The sequence below is a fragment of the Ictalurus punctatus genome, chromosome 5 (genome assembly GCF_001660625.3).
Source record: "Ictalurus punctatus breed USDA103 chromosome 5, Coco_2.0, whole genome shotgun sequence".
Taxonomy (NCBI): domain Eukaryota; kingdom Metazoa; phylum Chordata; class Actinopteri; order Siluriformes; family Ictaluridae; genus Ictalurus; species Ictalurus punctatus.
This window is the reverse complement of record NC_030420.2, coordinates 3995624-4015592: the sequence shown is the minus strand read 5'-3', so window position 1 is coordinate 4015592 and position 19969 is coordinate 3995624. Positions and strand designations below refer to the sequence as shown.

At 41.8% G+C, this 19969-nt stretch overlaps 1 protein-coding gene across 4 annotated transcripts; it reads right to left on the bottom strand.

Moving 5' to 3' along the window:
* Positions 1-3595: 3595 nt before the first annotated feature.
* Positions 3596-18909, bottom strand: kansl3 (KAT8 regulatory NSL complex subunit 3). 4 transcript variants are annotated; one of them, XM_053680098.1, is made up of 22 exons: positions 18685-18909; positions 16487-16780; positions 16100-16270; positions 15597-15687; positions 15061-15246; positions 14845-14976; positions 14603-14719; positions 14031-14129; positions 13828-13899; positions 13636-13710; positions 13132-13289; positions 12901-12964; positions 12563-12751; positions 11469-11625; positions 11094-11171; positions 10493-10675; positions 10246-10330; positions 9233-9357; positions 8819-8907; positions 8471-8678; positions 5665-5777; positions 3596-3956 (listed from the first exon to the last, which is right to left on the bottom strand). In XM_053680098.1, the coding sequence occupies exons 2-22, from the start codon at positions 16699-16701 to the stop codon at positions 3954-3956; spliced, it is 2610 nt and encodes an 869-aa protein (XP_053536073.1). In that variant the 5' UTR covers positions 16702-16780; positions 18685-18909; the 3' UTR covers positions 3596-3953. The 4 variants fall into 4 exon arrangements, with proteins under 4 accessions (XP_053536073.1, XP_047011375.1, XP_017323405.1 ...); XM_047155419.2 differs by lacking the exons at positions 3596-3956; positions 5665-5777 and adding an exon at positions 18178-18373 and having other exon boundaries at positions 7950-8678; XM_017467916.3 differs by lacking the exons at positions 3596-3956; positions 5665-5777 and having other exon boundaries at positions 7950-8678; positions 18685-18751; positions 18837-18903.
* Between the last annotated feature and the right edge of the window lie 1060 nt (positions 18910-19969).

The window sequence follows — 19969 nt, the reverse complement described above, 5'->3', positions numbered from 1 at the left end:
ATTAATAGTAAAAAATCCCGTGAAAATAAATTCATAGTAAAAAATCACGTGAAAATAAATTAATAGTAAAAAATCACGTGAAAAAATTAATAGTAAAAAATCACGTGAAAATAAATTCATAGTAAAAAAATCACGTGAAAATAAATTCATAGTAAAAAATCACGTGAAAATAAATTAATAGCAAAAACTCACGTGAAAATAAATTAATAGTAAAATATCGTGAAAAAAATGTATATTAAAAAATCACGTGAAAATAAAATTAATAGTAAAAAATCACGTGAAAATAAATGAATAATAAAAAATCACGTGAAAATAAATTAATAGCAAAAAATCACGTGAAAAAAATTAAGTGATAAACAAATCACATGCCAGAATAAATGAATCGCATTTTAAAAATCATGTGAAAATAAATTAACCATGTATTTTAAAAATCACATCTGAAAATAAATGGATCATTTAAAAAAGCACACGAAAATAAATGAATAGTAAAAAAATCATGTAAAAATGAAATGAGTCGTCTATTTTTTAAAAAATCACGTGAATTTTGGACTCTGGACATTGGACTGGATTCTAGCTTGGTATAAAAGCCCTTGACATATCAATAAATAAATAAATAAATATAAACATAATAGCTATATGTGTAGTGGAATATGCAGCGACTGTATGCAGCACTCTCGTTGAGAATACAAACATCTAGATCCACATTAACGGTGTAGATTTGGCACACAGCAGGTTAAGTGCCTGATTAACGCTGTATGATCAAACCCTGTTGAAAGCAATTTACCGTCCTCTCTCTCCATCTCCCTAATTACGCCACAATCATAGCGGTGCTATTATAATCATGTAGCGCTGCTATCACTGCTGTTATCGTAATCATCATCATTATGATGATTCAAGGACAGCTTCTGTTCCACAGCACGCAGCTGAGCAGTGACTGAGAATAAAACTGAAGCCTGTACTCAAAATGATGCCATTTAATATATAAATATGTCTTTTTTTTTGGTCTTCCTCATTCCCCAAATTTTCCCATCCTTGCAGGAGGCAGTGAAGCAACCCTTTCTCTAGATGCGCCGAGGCTAATAAAGCCGAAGCGTAAAGCCAGTGAATCAGAAACCTTTGTCAGAACATTAAATTAGTTTCATAGAAACCACAACGCTGGCATGAAATCTGGTCAGAAGGAGTTGATTCGTTTTCCAAATCCGCAGCTCTGATGATAGTGCTGTAGTTTCTATGGTGTGATATGGTGAGGAGACATTTATTTAATATTTAGGGAAGGAGTCTCCAGTGTCAGTGCTTAGTATCCAGTAAGTGTTCTGAAATGGGGACGTCCTCAGGGCAGTGGGTTTTGTGCTTTCCGGTTACATGATAAGCTGTGGGGTTTTTTTTTTCTTTTGTCATATTAACTTCAAGAATGAGAAACAAAAGTTGCTGGTGAAAGAACGACTATTTATAGCTGCTATAGCGAAAATGATAACAGGAACGAACTTGTTCCACAACACCGAACATAACTATAAACGAATATCAAAAATCCCATCACCCTGGATCCCATCACCCTGGATCCCATCACCATGGATCCCATCACCCTGGATCCCATCACCATGGATCCCATCACCATGGATCCCATCACCCTGGATCCCATCACCATGGATCCCATCACCCTGGATCCCATCACCTTAGAGCCCATCATCATGGATCCCATCACCATGGATCCAATCACCCTGGATCCCATCACCATGGATCCCATCACCCTGGATCCCATCACCATGGATCCCATCACCCTGGATCCAATCACCCTGGCATTGATTATTTTCCTATAACCATACAACCCCAAGTATTTTATTCCTTACAGATTTCATTTTAGGCTCTAGGATTATTACTGAAAGTGGAGAGTCATATAATGAACAAACGTACAGAAAGCAAAGATCTATGATCACAGTCTTTTAAAAAAAAAAAAAAATTTTTATTCCACAATGAAAAAATTATAGATTTGGGTCAATTTTCTGTTCTTTTCTGTTATTTCGGCCTCCAAAGGATCAGAAAATTACAGCTCTTTTCTTCCCGCTTTTAATGTTTCATTACAATAGGGACATGTTAAGGTCTTCGGAAGTTGCACTAATCAAACTCAGTTGTATAAATGATAGAATTTCCCAACCTATTTTTAATGAAATGTCACCTAAAATGTAGGATATTGCATAACAGTTGGACGATGTAGGAAGTCCCCCCCCCCTTCCCCCCTCCTTCTTCCACCTTGTGCCAATGATTAATCCTTCCAGGATATTGCGATTTCACGATCTCAGAAATGAACGCAAGGTCAACCACACTATTCGGAGGAGCTTGCAATTTTTCAGAATGACCGCAGAGTTTCCACAGATCAGGGCCAAGACGCGTCATGTGACGTCATCACAACATGCATTCAGTCAAAGCCCTCTTCAATTCACACGAGTACAGCTAAAAAGTTTCATTTACCAACAAATATCAAAACAATTCAAGTAGTTTTCTGCAAAAAAAAAAAAAAAAAAAAAAAAAAAACACATACACTCCGCAAATTGCATTGCAAATTTCGAAAAATATTTTTGGCCGCATTTTTGGCCGCGACAATCACAAAAAAAAACTCTGCGACAATCCTGTACGGACCGATCGATTAGGCGGTTTCTTTTATTTTTTTCATGCAAAAACATAACACACCGCAATTTTTAAAAAATTTTTATTTTGATTTTTTTCAAACTCTTGGTCTGTTAACGAGACCGATTCCTAATTCCGAGACAAGTCCAAGTATAAATGTCAATAAATCCAAGATAAGTCTAGGTTAATATAGAAAATAAAGCCTTGAGACTGGACTTGAGTCCTACAGCCCGACCTACAACTTAAACCCAACTCCGATACTGATACGATCTAACACATACTATAGTGTGTACCATTTCTTCCCTTAAATTCATTTTAATATACACAATACGGCCAAAATGATGTGTTCACCTGTCCATCACACCCATACGTGCTTCTTCTCCAAACATTGAAAGCACACAATTGTATAGCATGACTTTACGTAGCTTTACGATTTCCCTTCACTGGAACTAATCGTCCCAAACCTGTTCCAGCATGACAACGCCCCATGGTTTGCCAAGCTTCGATTGGAAAAAAAGGTTAGACTGGAACAACTCGAGTGTCCTGAACATTACCCTGAACCTCAGTGGGTAAGATGTTCATCATGTATCCACATACTTCTAGCCATATAGTGCAGATGAAGTGCCCGACTCCAGGTTTTATTGTCGGTATACCATTTCTAACAACGTTCCAGTTGTATTTAGCTTATTTAGAGTTCTAGACGTGTCTCTCCGTGATTCGCTCATTTATAAACTTTATAACAGGGTGGCCTCGTTAATAAGAAGACGCACAGAATAATAACAGGGAGGCCAATACGGGCGACAGAGTTAAAAATGACCTTTATCCTTAAGCACGTGTCATTAAAATGCATCGCTTGACGTGGTTACGATAGATCGTGGTTTTGGGTTGAACGTTATCGAGTAGGTTTTAACGCTAAGTGAGATTCAAAGCGTAGCACGAATGGAGTCTCAGGAGAGGCGCAGGGAGGATTTCGACTTCGCAGTGAAGCCCAGGTTCCAGCTTTATTCTCATCCACAGAGTATACACAGTATGTGTACAGGATAATGAAATAATGAAATGCTTTGATTTTTTTTTTTTTTTTTCTTAGACTCATTCATCCTACTGTAAATGTATGGTAAAACACTGATTCATCTCCCTCTCCTTGCCATCAAGACAACTGGTCGTAAGCAGAATAGAGTCCACAGCTGGTTCCAAACGCGTTCATGGTGCTAAAGCAGGTAAAGGCGATGAGCCGTGCAGTCAGGATATCGGCGTTTCCCCCAGAGCCTCAGCACTCTGTTTACGAACAACGGTGCTTCACACAGCGTGAACCTTTCCCATGGAGTTTCTATTCACTGGAAGAAAAGTAGTGAACTGTTACTCGTGTCTGATTCACAAAATAAATTCTGTTGTTTTGTTTTTTTTTTTCCTAATATTTTTAGGCCTGTAATATGAGTAACGGTGAAAATGAGTAATAATAGAAAGAAAAAAGAAAAAAATATATTTAATAATTTAATAACCTACGTAGTATCAGGGGGTGGAATTAAGTATCCAAGTCATTTCTACTATAGAATTTAGTCGTTTTATTATGTATAATTGAAAATATGTAAAAGTATGACGCTACTTTCTCGTTCCAGTTTCCTGAAATATATCCGTACCGTATTTAAAAAGAAGACTTACAGCCTCTAACGATGAAAAAATAAACAAACCGGAAAAAAAAAAAAAAAAAAGAAAAAAAACACCCGCACAATTAAGCCAAACTTCAGTGTTCATTAATAAATCACTAAATTAGAAGTGACAATGGCAGCCATGTGATCAGATTCATCACGCATTAATTACTGTCTTGGATTTTGCACCTGAAATATCCGATACACATCGGTTTAACAGGAAAAGCTCTCGAAAAAGCTTTCAATTAAATCACTGTAAATTTTTTATTTTTTTTATTTATTTATTTTTTTTATTTATTTATTTTTTTTAAGTCACCCGGCATGTATGTGCGTCTCGGTTTGGAACGTGCATGTGTGTAATTAAACTTGTCAGCGTTTTAATTAGGTAATTAACATAGAGACTGTTCCTACAGCAACCACTCGAATGAAACCAATCAATTTCAGTGCTGGAAAATGATGTGGAGTGGAAATTTTTGGAGAAAAAAAAAAAAATCACCACTATTAATAACGACAGTTGATCATTTTGAATGGAATAACAAGCGACGGGCAACGGTAAAATGATTTTGAACAGCTGTCACCGGTGAATGAAATTTTGGGATAAGGAGCATGTTTCGGTGGTACATCCTCCCCTAGTGTTATGTTTTTTAAATAGTGGGGCAACAAAAAAATAAAAAGGTATTTATTTTTTTTCAAAAACGGATATTACAAAATAGCAAAGTGAACGTGTGTGTGTGTGCGGCTTAAGAGAAAATTTTCACTAGAATTGTGATTGCATAAATATTCACCCCCATTGGTGTGAAATCACTACATTAGTTCAATATCATGGACTATTTTTGTAGATCTATGACTTATAATCCGAATTAAGTGTATTCTATTTCCTGGATGTGATACTATAAAATGTTTACATCGCAATTAAAAAAAAAAAAATATATATATATATATATATATATATATATATATATATATATATATATATATATATATATATATAAGAATAAAATTAGAATTTTTTTAAGGGGGGGTATTTGGTAAATCGTTGCCGTATGGCAACAATGTGCGATGGTGTAAAGTATCATATACACCACTAACTCCAAAAACGTGTGTAAATAAAATGTCAATAAAAACACAACGTAACGATTTGCGAATCTCGTAAACCCATATGTTATTCACGACAGAACGTAGAAAACATATCACGTGTTTAAAACTGAGGAAATATACCGGTTTTAAGAAATAAAATAAGGTCATTTTGAACTCGATGGCCGCAACACGTTTCAAAAAACCTTGAGATGGGGGGCAACAGAAGTCTGAGAATGTAAGAGTTACAGCCGTGCTGGAATTCACTATAACCGCACTCTTGCTTGGGCCATATTGCTTAAATGTAAAACCGCACCGTCACCTGTTGCTCGGATGTGTTGTGAGGCGGTAGTACGGCTCCAACGTGGCCCAGAGCTGGAACTCGACTCGGCTGACCTCGCAATGTCACTGTGATCGTAGTGGGGGCTTTCAGACCTGTTCAACACACACACGGGAAATTTCACCTCAAACTTGGTTGCCTCTGCCAGAAGGTTAAAACCCGGCCATTAATAGAGCTCTCAAGAAGATGATAAGCCAAAACTTTAGTACTTTCAAATCAACACTGAAATGATTAAAGGAATACATTTTTTTTTTTTTTTTTAAATAATAAAAAGAATCACAGCTTTGCAATGAGCTCTGTGTCCGGATTCGAATCTTACTGCAAACCTGCGGTCTGAATCGAAGAGAGAAATCCACATGATACAAACCTTAGAATAGAAAGGAGTTCTGCATGGAGGAGTGGACCGAGATCCTTCTACAAGTGTTTCCAAGCCTGTTAGACATTATACGAAGAAACTCGGTGCTATTTTTCCAGAAATCTTTGTTTTTTTTTTTGTTTTGTTTTTTAAAGGCTCTAATACCGACACCACCACATCATACAAAGTGACACAAGCGTCATAGTGTATGCTGTCGTACTAATAAACAGACGAGGGGGAAAAATTCATCCCGACGATTTCAGAGAGCGGAGAATGCTCTCTGCTCTCTGCATGGTCATTAAAATGAAAACTCAAGGTGCTGCAAACTGTGCCTAAAAAGATATTCTTGATCGTGGAGTAGTGAAGTGAGCCGGCCGAAGAACCGTTATGTATGAGATCAGTTTAGTTCTCCGAGCGTCTACACTTCGCACGCTGCACTCATTTTTATTGATTTGTTTTCAAATAGGAGTTCATTGCAAGCAGTACACAACATCGACAAACACAGAGATGTACAATGTTCCATGATGCCCCTGATCGCGTAATACTAAGCAGGTTACGCATTTCAGTATAGCCATTTCTGTCCCAGTATGAGCATTGATGCATATCAAGATAAGCAATGAATCTATATATTGTGTAAATCTATACCATGACCATCCATCCATTTCCCATACCACTTATCCTACAGTACGCAGGGTCGCAGGGAGCCTGGCGCCTCTCCCAGGGAACTTGGGGAAACAAGGCGGGGGACAGGGTGCGAACCCATCACAGAACACAATCGCACACGATTATACACACGACGGACAATTTGGAAATGCCAATCAGTCTACAACGCATGTCTTTGGACTTGAGGAGGAAACCGGAGTACCCAGAGGAAACCCCTGAAGCACGGGAGAACATGCAAACTCTGCACACACACAGGGAAGAGGCAGGATTTGAATCCCCAAACCCAGAGGTGTGAAGCAAACGTGCTGTTTTTATGTTTTAACATATCAAATGTTTGCACATTATCTAGAAGGGTGCCAATAATTCTAGAGGGCCCTATAAATAGTACAGATTTTTTTTTTTTTTTTTTTTTTTTAAATCTCCATCAGAAGATCCTAGGCTTCAAATTTATAGGAATAATGTTTAAAAAGGTGTAACTAGAGAACAGAGAACCTGGTGTCATTGAGAATTCTATGATTATTACTTTCATTCGTATCATCAATATGATGAAGTGGATGAAGATATGATGTGGATGGATTTTGGACAGATTATACAGCTGGATGTACTGAAGAAATGAATGGCTTAAGGGGGAAAACATAGGCATAATGCAGAAAAAATCATCCAGAATGAACACAAATGATTAGAAAAAAACGTTTATGTAAATAAATGTGATCTTAGAATCAGTTTATGAAGAAATGAGAGCAACTCATAAAATAAAGATTACGTAAAGGTAATAATATAAAGGTTGTTCAGCGCCCTCTGCTGACTGCAAGGTGACCTGCAATTGCAATCAAAATAAATATGCTTTCCCTTTCATTTTTCAATCCCTTTGTTGTTTCTGTTTTTTTTGGGTTTTTTTTTTTTTTTTTTTTTTTTTGTGGTGGTGGTGGTGGTGGTGGTGGGGGGTTGGTTTAGGCAAAACAGACAGAGCTCATTTGTTGGCCGTAAAAATGCAAAACAGAATCCTAAAAATAAAACTCAAATCAAGAGACTCTTGCATGGTGATATTACAAATAACAGTCTTACTACAGTATCTTTAAAAGTGTATGATTAATACAGGTCGGGAAACACTTTGAAGTATTACTAACGTCCGCTTTAATGATTGAAAAAGTAGAACTGCAACGTGTGCACTTTTGAGAATATATCCCCCCACTCGCCGTAAACTAAAAATAAGGAAAAAGATGAGGAAAAATGAACAAGCTTGACAGGCTGGTTTGTTGGTTTCGTTTAATGAATGCATTTGTGAGTGTATGTCAGACAGTACGTGTGTTGCACCAAATAACAGCAAAAAATAAAAATAATGGGCAAAACAAATAAGACCATGAACATAATGAGAATGCAGAAACAGACAAAAACAGCTGGTGACATGAGAACTACATCATCACCTGTAATGTAGTTCTTCCAACCTCTATTTGTGAATCTAAACAGCGTTGGTGTCGTTTTTGTGTGATCTACCCTACATGTTCCTCTTCTATAACCCAAGTGATCTTCCCTTATGGTACATATATACAAGTGTGGATTTATACATCTTATTTTCTCGGGAACGTATCGCTGATTTTAAAAACACATTACACGATCAGTAAGCACTTTTTTTTTTTCTTTTCACTGCTTGACGGTTGCTGGTCGCTTTGCTAAGCTGGGCTACAGCCGGTAGTCATGGTAACATTTCCCTGAACCCTACTCAGCGTGGTCGCCTCTGTTTGGTGGAGCGCGGTGTCGATAAGGACGTACCCGCGCTCTGATTGGCTACGTGGGCCAGTCCTGGCAGGCTATTGGCCAGCTTGGCCAGGCCTCCGTTGGTGAGGAGCTGATGGATGGCTGTGCTTTTGGTCACTCCAGAGCCTGTGGAGACGACAGGAACGGCGCGCACCAGAGTGCCACCTGCTGGACTGAGTGAGGTTAACATCTGCCCATGAGTCTGAGCCTTCCCTACTGAAGCCTGAGAGAGAGAGAGAGAGAGAGAGAGAGAGAGAGAGAGAGAGAGAGAGAGAGAGAGAGAGAGAGAAATACACGTGTATAACGTATATTCCGCAAAGAGTGCAGCATAAAGCTGTGGGACAATATCTTCTGGGCTTGTACCTGTGTGCTGGAGGGTAGAACCGGGGACTTGGAGCTGATCTCCTGCAGGCTGAAGCTCAGGCCCTGCAACAGGCTACTGGCAGAGGTAGCTACACACACACACACACACACACACACACACAGTCAATAAGTGCCAGAAATAATAATAATTACAACAAAATGCACTTTTAGGCCAAATACCCCTCACTGCAGAACCAAAAGTCCAGGAGGTGAGGTCAGACCTTTTTCTAGCTCTTCCTACCTGGCTTGAGTCAAACTACAAGCCCAGGGGGCGGAGACAACTCAGTGTGTTTCAGGTTGGATAAGTGTGTTGTTAAGGGTTCAAGAATAGAGATTAACAGTTCAACTGATAGGAGGAGTTCCAGCTTCAGCTCCTCCCTCTGGACTTTTGGTTCTGCAGTATCTCCTTTTTACCTTGCGCAGATGTCTGGACCTGTACTGGGGTGGAAGAAGAGCCAGAAATGACTCCACCTTGCAGGCTGTGAAAGGAAGCGCCGCCCGAGCCGAGCCCTCCAGAGACGTCAGTCAAAGCTCCAGACCTACAAATCGGCACATATTATATTTTAGAATAATAATAAAGTCCCCAAAATTCTGGAGTAACACAAATGGAATTATGGGAATTATGTTGTGAAACAAATCCTAAATAAATCAGCCCTTTTCGCCTAGAATTTCCAGAAATGTATTTGTGGCGTTTTCTCGACCGATTTCTTGAGGAATCTCCCCGAGATGCTTTTTAAACAGTATTAAAGGAGTTCACACCTACACCGGACTCTTATCGGCTGCTTTTCGGAATATTTCGCTCCGAGTCGTCCGTTTAATATAAAAACAATTTTTTTGTAAATAAAATGGTAGTTTTCTAATGAAAGAAATGAAGACGTCGGCACGATTATATTTTTAATTTAAAACACCGATTTCACACGTTTAAATCACACACCTTCAGATCAAAAGGTTTTTAAGACCATGAGAAACATTTCAGCCGCGCGTCCACAAACTTTTGACCGGTAGCGTACATCTCACTAGACACAGATTCACAATGTTTGGCCATCAATATGAAAAATTATAACCGGTATACTGAATTAGCCATCATTCCGCCCACTACTGGCAGAGGTGCATCACTGCGGACAGTTAAACCCAGCAGTCACGGGCACACAAATCGCAATGCTACCTCCATTTCTGCAGCGAGAAACAAAAATACGTCCAAAAACACACAAACTTGTGCAAAAACAAGTTGATCAGACATTCATACAGCTCTGATTAGCAGTAAATTTGAGTTTTAAGCATTTAAATCATCAATCGGTAAATAAATATTACAAATCAGGTGTTAAAGACAAAACTCTACACAGCTGCATTGACTTGGTTTGTATTTCCTGTTCTGAGCCAACGTCAGCCGTGTCTGTGCGTGTCGGCGAGTTGAAAAACGTACAAACCTTTGTGCGGTCAACAGCCCGGAAAGATCTTTGGCACCTGATACAGTTTGGCCCATGGTGACCGTAAGAGGCTTTCCAGACGCTCCTATTGCAAAAAAAGAAAACAAAACAACAACAAAAAAAAAACACATTAAATTAATGTAATTAACTATATATATATATATTTTTTTTAATGTCCTGTTTTACTCATGATAGTCTTGATTTTATTGAAAAGAAAAGGTATTATTAACACTTTCTGTGCCTTTACCTTCCTGCATGCCGGAAGGCACCATGGCACCGGCTGCGTCACCGTGGGAGACGATGGTGACTTTGATCTTGGCCCGTTTGGACGGTTTCGAAGGGATCGTCGGACTTGGCGTCTGCCTCCTCTTCAAATGGAGCCGCTGTTCGTTCTGGTCCAAACTTTCCACCTGTTCGCCGGACACGGGCACTGTGGCACACAAAGAACAGGGCCAGAAGAGGGTCAGAGAGACGCGCACGCGCACACACCTGAAATCCAACCCTGGGTGGGTTTTTACTACTATTCAGATAAAAAGACTTGACAAGTTTCTCTGCATGAGCAATTTAAAATGAAGCGTTTAAAGATTACTACATCTCAGATCTCAGTATTATAACGTCTAATCACCGTCACCCAATGATATAGATGATGTATATATTAAAAGAGTGTATGTAAGTGTATATTAAACGAAAGCGACGACAACAAGCTTTCTGACTACTTTTTTTTTTTCACGAGTTTCTTCAAACCTGAGGATTAGAATTTCAAAAGGATACAAAGAGAAAGAAGGAAAAGGTTTAAATGAGTGATGCTGAGAGAGAGAGAGAGAGAGAGAGAAGGGAGACGTACTCACCAAACAGACAGGAGGGGCTGCCAGGAGGAACACTCTTCCTCACCAGCATGTTCTGTTTCATAAAGGCAGCGAACTGAGCTGCAGTGGATGGAAGACAAAGGCACACAGAATGAAGGAGGGGGGAAAAGAGAAAGAGGACAGGAAAGAAGGAAACACTCCCGCATACAAGCCATGGGGAGGTGGAATGAAACTCAGGAAAGGTGACTGAATGCTTATAACTAATCTACTGCTCATTACAGACCCTAAAATTCAACAATGCAAACACACACACACTCCATGCAGCAGGAGTCTGTGTGAACGGACACTGTTTGTGTGTTATAGTTAATGCTGTGTTTATCTGTATGTATGTTTAGTTTTTTTTTTTCCTCTCCGCACCTTGGGCTTGTTTGTGTGTGAGCACGGTTCCGGATCGCTGCATGTGTGTTTTGAGGAGCTGGGTGGCGGTGATGAGGCTCGACTTCTGGGCCGGAGACAGAGTGCTGGTCTTGGGTTTGGGACTAGCTGTGGGACTGCTGCACACACTGGACATGTCCTACATAAATAAATAAATAAATAAATAAATAAAGGTATTATTTCCAATGGTGAGGTGAAAAACGCGTACATCCTTGAATCTAGAAAGCGTTGATGAATTTTTCTATACCAGCCGCTGTGACAATAACGTCCACTCCCAAATCACATCGCGGGTTTCATATTAATGTGCTGGTTCTAATACGTTATCGTTCCTATAGTGACAGTGTAACAGGTACAGGCCATGTTAAGACCATATTCAAGACGTTTCCAACAAATTTTAAGAACTGCACCGCACTTTAATCCATCATGCTACGCGATACATCAGCTGTAACGGATCGTGTTCACGCATATACATCCATTTCTGGGTTTGAGTAAACTAGAGCAGGATAAACGTCTATAGAGGTAGACGGGAGACCAGAGCGAATATCCTTTTTGTATTAACATTCGCTCAAACAGTGAAAAAAAATCCAGTATTTCCTTCCCATGACTTTCCAACATATAGAGATGGATTACGGCACTCTCTCAGCAGCTGTATTAGAAACCCCCTCGCAGCAGTGTTTACTAGTTGTTGGTTTTAAGACATTAAATCCTTTAATAATTTTTGTTATTTGCTTACAATATAATTCGACAATCTTTTTGTATTTCTTTTTCTTGAAGTCTAACTTGACAAAGCTGTATTCTCTTTATTCTTTCCCAACCGGCTCGTAAAGTACTACAAAGGTTACAGGGACGTCTGATTTAGAAACGGTAGACGAGAGAACAAAGCCACAAGTCACATGGTGCGGACCAGCACTTCTGTACAAACGCAGAGTAGATAAATGATAAACACCTAGCAGTTATTGACTTTACGTCATTAAAAAATGAACGTAATCTTTCAATACGGTCACGCCATCATTACACCCACTGAAACTCCATGTGAGAGAGCATTGGTCCTACTCTTCTCTAATTCATGATCTAACCTCTGATCCCGAGGGGGAGATGGGAACCCTGATGGCTGGTGATGACGGTCGCGACCTCTCTGTCTCAAAGGGCAACTCGCGCCGTGGTTTCTTTTTCTTCTCGGCGTCCAGATCCCGTGTTTCCCCCGAGGTGAGGCTGGGACTTTCTGCTCGCATCAAAATTCCCGTCAGGAAGTCCACGATCTCATCCTGGAAATAAATAAATAAATCAGACATCTGCTCAGCCCGAGCAGGAACCTCTTGTAGATTTTGGATTAAGTCGCTGATGGCGCATCGAGGCATTAAAACGCTTTAAATGTCGGTTCCTGCGTTTTTACATATAAAAGGGAGGCATGAACCTGAATGCAGCGATCCACCATCGTCTGCGTCAGGCCCTCGGCTTTCATCTTGGAGGAGCCGATTCTGCAACGTGGAAGAAAAGGTTCTGAGATGAGCAGCTGCGAAATGTTTTAATCTTATAATGGGGAGATGGCATCATATATATATATAAAAAAAAATTTAAATCAGGAAATAAATTCAGCATTGAGGATTAAGCGAACGCTATTTCCGACCCTGACGTGCGGACACACCTGAGGTTGTCATCAGCCCCTCCTACGACCACCATGCTGTTGTCTGCTCGGATCTTCTCCCTGAACTCCTCCATGTTCTCTGCGCCGCACTGCAGCGCGTTCTGGCCCACCACGAACAGCACAGGGGTCTTCATGTCCAACAACGGGTCGTCCACGTCCTGCGCGGGAGAAAATAAAAGTGCACGGTTCTCAGCATGGGGCGGTGGTGGCTCAGTGGTTAAAGACTCTCGGTTACTGATCAGAAGGTCAGGAGCACAGGCCTCAGCAATGCCAAGCTACCACTGTTGGGCCCTTGAGCAAGACCCTTAACCCTCAACTGCTCAGATGTATAAATGAGATAAATGTAAGTCTCTCTGGATAAGGGCGTCTGCCAAACGCCATAAATGTAATGTAAGAGTAAACATGTTACACTCATCCTAGCTGTAAACACACTGCAGCAGAAAAAACAACAGTAAAGAATAGCGGGATTAAATCAGTTAGATGATGACGTCACGTAGGATTTACCCCTCTGGGTCCGCTGACTGTTTGCAGAGGGAACCCCAGACACACGACTGCCGTCACATGCTCCATGAGAGACACCTACACACACAGACACAGAAAAAACTGAGCGCAAACGCTCAATCTCGACTCAGCGCTCATATAAACACAGCACGTTAAGAGTTTCACGAGCTGCAACATGTCTCTATAATGACTTACGTGGCAAGCGATCAGCGCACCCACGTTCCAGCCCACCAGGACGATGGGCTTGTGAGGGAAGTGACTGTGAACCTGAAACCAAATAATCACATCATTTCTGAAGCCTATTCCAAGGTGAGCAAATAGCAGCCTTGAGCTGTAGTGCTTCATGAGTCAGAACTGTGGGATCTCTCTATCAGACCTCCACCCGGGCAAACTCTCACCTCGATGACTTTCCCCCGGACGGTGCCGATCAGGTGCTCCAGGCACTGACTGATGCCGATGTTAGCGCCGCTGCCCACGTGAGTGCTTATGGGAACGACCTGATGCAAAGAAGTCGTGTTACTCGTTTAGTTTTGATTTGATTCAAATGGTGGAAATCAGTGTGGGTGACGATGTGAACTGGGGAGAGGGAGAGAGATAGAGAAAAACAGACAGAACAAGAGTGACAGAGAGAGAGAGACAGAAAGATATAAAGAGAGAGAGAGAGAAACAAACAGAATGAGAGTGACAGAAAGAGACATACACAGAGAGAAACAGATGCAAAGAGAGAGAGAGAGAGAGAGAGAGAAAAGAGACAGAGAGACAGAGATATAAAGAGAGTTAGAGAGAGGGAGCGAGACAAAGACAGAAAGAGAGACAGAAAGAGAGAATCAGATGCAAAAAGACACAAGAAAGAGATAGAAAGAAAGATACAGACAGATAGCAGAAGAGAGACAGAGAGGGATGAAGTGATAGAGAGGTAGAGAGAGATGTGTGTGTGTGTGTGTGTGTGTGTGTGTGTGAGAAGACTTGCCTTGCCTAAACAGGAGAGCTGTGATTGCCAGAACCTCATTCTGCGGGAGGTAGAGAAGGTGGGCACAGTCGGGCCTGATGGACAAATCAGGATCAGAGGCGAACCAGGAAGTTTACTCTAAATGTCAGAACACACACACACGTCAGAATGCAAACGTTCTGTAAAGGATTAATGAAATGAACAAACATCAATCTGCAGCCAATTTTTTTTTTTAATAATTACGTTAGACGTTTTACACGTACCGGTTTGTTCTGGGACAGCACGCCCACGGCCGGATCCCAGGGGCGCTTCAGGAGCAGAGACAGCGCCTCAGCCCCCGCCGCACCCGATTTAGTGGATGACGCCGGCAGCATCCGCTCGATCAGAGAAGGAACCTGACGAATCACAGAGAAGCTAAGTGAGCCGAAGTCTTTAAGGGGGACTTCAGGACACTCTGGAGAACGGTTAAGCGTTTTCACCTTGCTCTTCAAGGTCTGCAGGACGTCCAGGTAGGCGGCCAGCAGGGCCAGGCTCAGAGACTCCACCAGGGTGTTGTGTAGCCACTGAGTTAGCTTAGCATCCCAGTTCACGCTGGCCAGCGCGTGCCGAACCTTACGGGCACATTTATCCACCGCGATCCTGCGCAGGACGGGCTCGTTACACACCTGACAGAGGATTGAACACACACACGCGCAGGTTTAAAGTCTCATACAGACGAAAAAGATCCAAATCCCGAGGTCTCAAATTGGAGAGTTTTAGTGTGTGAGATTCAGAACTCCGAACCGGTCATATCAGTAGTTTTTTGGATTTTGTCCACACGTCTGGAATGACTGACCTTCTATAAAATAACCAATAGCAAAAAAAAAAAAAAAAAGATTATTCTCCACTAGAGGGAGAAGGTGAGAAGGGTCCGCCGTCATTATACAGTACAAGAGCACCCTCTAGAGGCAATATAAAAAACTATCGCTGACCAATTTTGTTGTGTTATTTGTAGTGTTTTTTTAAAATCACTCACACTTTCATTAGCCAGCCTGGCCAGTCTGTCCGCCTGCAGCGCCTTCAAGACTTTATTAAACAGCTTGTTTTGAGCCATTGTCCAGCCAGTCCTAAAAGAAAAAAAGATAAACAGTGGCCTTAATAAAGAGATCTGTATTCATACAACACACTGCTATACAATGACTGCAGTGAAAAATTATTTGATGAACGATTTGTCTGTTTAACGTTTAAATTTCTGTATTAAGCGTTAAACTCAACAAAAAGTAAGGATAAACGGATGGCGAATTAGTGTGGCGCATGAAACGCTCCAGGACGTGCAGTTATTTGAAAGATAATCAACTTCAGCGTGGTAATCGCCGATTACTTTTCAGCATGCCCCCGCTGTGCTTTATCAAGACTCCGGTTACATTTGCAAGAAACTAGAGCCGTATATAAACACTACGCCTGGATCGCAAAAATCAAGTATTAAGGATCCAGGATACTACAAGCAGGACGAGACAGACCTCGGTGTGTTGTTCTTACTTGTTAATATGATCTTCCCAGTCGTCTGGAGGCAGCGGTCCGTCAGCGACGGTCCGAGCGAACAGGACGTGACGTTCGCACTCGTTCATCACGCTGCGGGCTTTGTGGTTGTCGTAGAGAGGCATGGGTGTGGGCGTGACTGTCTCGACATCGATGGACATCTCAGACTCCCTGGAAGTGCCCCATGTATGACGCTTGTGAGGCTTGATCGTTTCTATACACTCTTTAATGCGATTATCTAAAGAGCTCTGCTTAGATGTTAAGTTTTAAACCATCAAATTTACCAATATTAGACACCTACAGCTTCTAATGATGCAGATTTCTTCACTAAAAAGACAACAGACTTTTAAAATGTCAACAACAACAAAAAAAAAAAAGGTCACTCACACAGAAGAGTCCTGCTGACGGCGCGGGGTGACGAACAGCATGCGGGTGGGCCGGGCACTGCTGGCGTCAGGGTGGGCGTTCCAGGGCTTGGCATAGCTGTGGTCCAGGAACACCAGGTCCAGTTCTCTCTCGTGCACCGACAGCTGGAAGAGCAGCGACGTACCCATGCGGCGAGCCGACGTCTGGAAGTCCCGCTCTCCGCCGACACGGTACATGGTTCTCTAATAACAAACGGGAGCGCCGAAGTTCCCAGGAGAACGGAGCGCATTCAGGGCGAACATGAGATCGACAGAGCTGCGGAGGAGAGAGGAGCGGCACAGCGTCAGGACCGAGCATTCAGCTTTTATCTGTCCATCAAACACGATACACATAAACATCTCTTACGTCTACTTACTACCACAGTTAAACGTTAATACTACAGAAACGAGCAAATAGTTGGATTAGTTCCATCCTGTACAATCATATATTAAGTGTCTTCGAAAACGTATTCCTTTTTCATGTAAAAAGAGTGCTGACATCATCGTATCAAGTCCATAATTATGGGTATTCCTTTTACACACTTGAATCTGCGAATTTATATTTAAAAAATTGAATGAAAGAACTGAAAAATCATCTAATGACTTTGATATGCAAATGAATAAACGAATATGCAAATGAGCATATGATGTCAACAGGCAGCAACAAAATCGGCTGGAGACCGATAACTTTCAGCGACAGCTGGCGACACGAGTGAGAGCTGGCGACTAGATGTGGGCGTGTCCAGCGACGTGACAACGTCGAGAAAAGCTTAACGTTATGCAAATTTGGAGCGACTTGGTGCAGCGACTTCCAATGAGAGTGAAGACAGTAGAGCGGACGTGATCGGTGATCCACCACGCTGCCCGAGTGGATCTAGACGGTCGCCGCAATGGCAAAGAGCTCACGCTTCTTCTTCTTCCTCTCGTAGGATGTGATGCATATATACACTGGTGAATTTTATTTTATATACAAACGCTCTCCCTACAGAATGTTCCATTTTAGCGGCAAGAAAACTGGTTTGTTGTCAAAAGTAGAATGCTAGTTGCACCACCCACTGATAAATGTCACTATGGCGACCAGTAGTAGGAACGCCTACTGGCGACTTCATAGTTCAGCGACTGGCGACTTGCAGTGATGAAACCGATGTGTGTGTGAACGTACGTTCAGAGAAGTGCTTCGAAGTCTCTATCAAAACATCGTCATACTGGTTCACTAGGTCACGGACTAATGGCGCTTTTTCCTCTGCATGGAACTTTTTGAGGGCTTTCCACTGTGGATAGTACCTGGTACCTTTTTAGTACCACCTCGGTCGAGGTTCCAAGCGAGCCGACCCGATACTCAATGTGAGCCGCGCACTGAGGAAGGCGTAAGGATTCTCCTTAATTAGTGGTTCTGTATTGTGCCTGAATAGACGTGTCTCACTTAATACATACTTTGCGTACGCTAATATTCTATAAATTGAAAATGATGGAAGACGGCACCCACGCTGAGGCGGCACTAAACTGCAGGGGAAAAGCAAGCTCGGAAAATAAAACGAGTTCAGTCGAGTCGAGGCGAACCGTGCAGTGGAAAATTGGCATAAGAGTACCAAGAGTACTCGAGTACACGGACTAAGAGTAGGTGTGTAAAGGCAGAGAGTCCAGTCTTGATACGATAAGGGACTGAGCAAGCACCTGAGTGGCCTGTGTGGATATAAAATGATGTTGTAATGAGCGTATCAGTTGAGAAGGACAGTTCCAGGGACAGATGTGGAGATCTGGGAGTTCTCCAGTGACGTCACAAGATCCTGACAGTTTTCCTGAGGTTAGGTTTGGATGATGAGATGAGAGTACTGACAACACGGTATCCAGTCCATAATGATGCACATTCCTGTTGAAAATCATCTCATGAGAACGATAAGCGTTAACTAGGTCAGTTTTAACTGCCCACATGCTATCATTTTAATCCGTCAGTCTGAAATATCGCGATACTGCACGATATCGCTGATTGACCCAAACTCGCCGCGCGTTAACCTGTCGCTTACAATGACGCGTACAGGCTCAAAAAATGTCAACACGTTGCTTTTGGAGACAATTTTCAAACAAAATCAATATTTTACCACCCAAAAAACCTCGAGAACAGCCTCTGCGTATGCTAGCTAGCTAGCTAGCATGTAGCTACAGTTTGGTTAGCATACTTACTCTTTTTCCAATCCGCAGTCACTACAACGCGGGTTATCAGGTCATTGTGGGGTTTGTTCCTCACGTTCTTCAGATAGAATAGTTATATATATGTGTTATAAACTAGCTGAAGCTATTGGAGGATTTTAAAAAGGAAATGTAATGATGTTAACCTCGCGGTATGTTCATGGACGCCTCGCTTTTGTTTTGCTACCGCGCCTCTGTTCGGAGAAACATAGAACCCGGACTGGATTCTAGAACACTGAGGATAACGGAATAGCGTCACATAAAACCCTGACTGGATTCTGGAAGACAGGATAACGGAATAGCGTCACGTAAAACCCGGACTGGATTACACAACACTGATTAGCGTCACATAAAACCCGGACTGGATTACACAACACTGAGGATAACGGATTAGCGTCTCGTAAAACCCGGAATGAATTACATAACACTGATTATCGTCACATAAAACCCGGACTGGATAAACAACACTGAGGATAACGGATTAGCGTCACGTAAAACCCGGAATGAATTACATAACACTGATTAGCGTCACATAAAACCCGGACTGGATTACACAACACTGAGGATAACGGATTAGCGTCACGTAAAACCCGGACCGGATTTCCACAACACTGATTAGCGTCACATAAAACCCGGACTGGATTAGATTTCCACAACACTGATTAGCGTCACATAAAACGCGGACAGGATTGAATTTACACAACACTGAGGATAACGGATTCATAAAACTGGGACAGGATTTCTACAACGCTGAGGATAACAGATTAGCGTCACATAAAACCCGGACTGGTCCTATTTTCCACAACACTGAGGATAACGGATCAGCGTCACATAAAACCGGACCGGTATTACACAACACTGATTAGCGTCACATAAAACCCGGACTGGGTTGGATTTCCACAACACTGATTAGCGTCACATAAAACCCGAACTGGAATACATTTCCGAAACACTGAGGATAACGGATTAATAAAACCCAGACTGGATTGGATTTCCACAACACTGAGGATAACGGATCAGCGTCACATAAAACCCGGACTGGTATTACACAACACTGATTAGCGTCACATAAAACCCGGACTGGACTTGATTTCCACAACACTGAGGATAACGGATTAATAAACCCCGGACTGGATTGGATTTCCACAAGACTGAGGATAACGGATTAGCGTCACATAAAACCCGGACCGGATTTCTACAACACTGAGGATAACGGGTTAGTGTCATGCAAAACCCGGACTGGATTTCCACAACACTGAGGATAACGGATCAGCGTCAC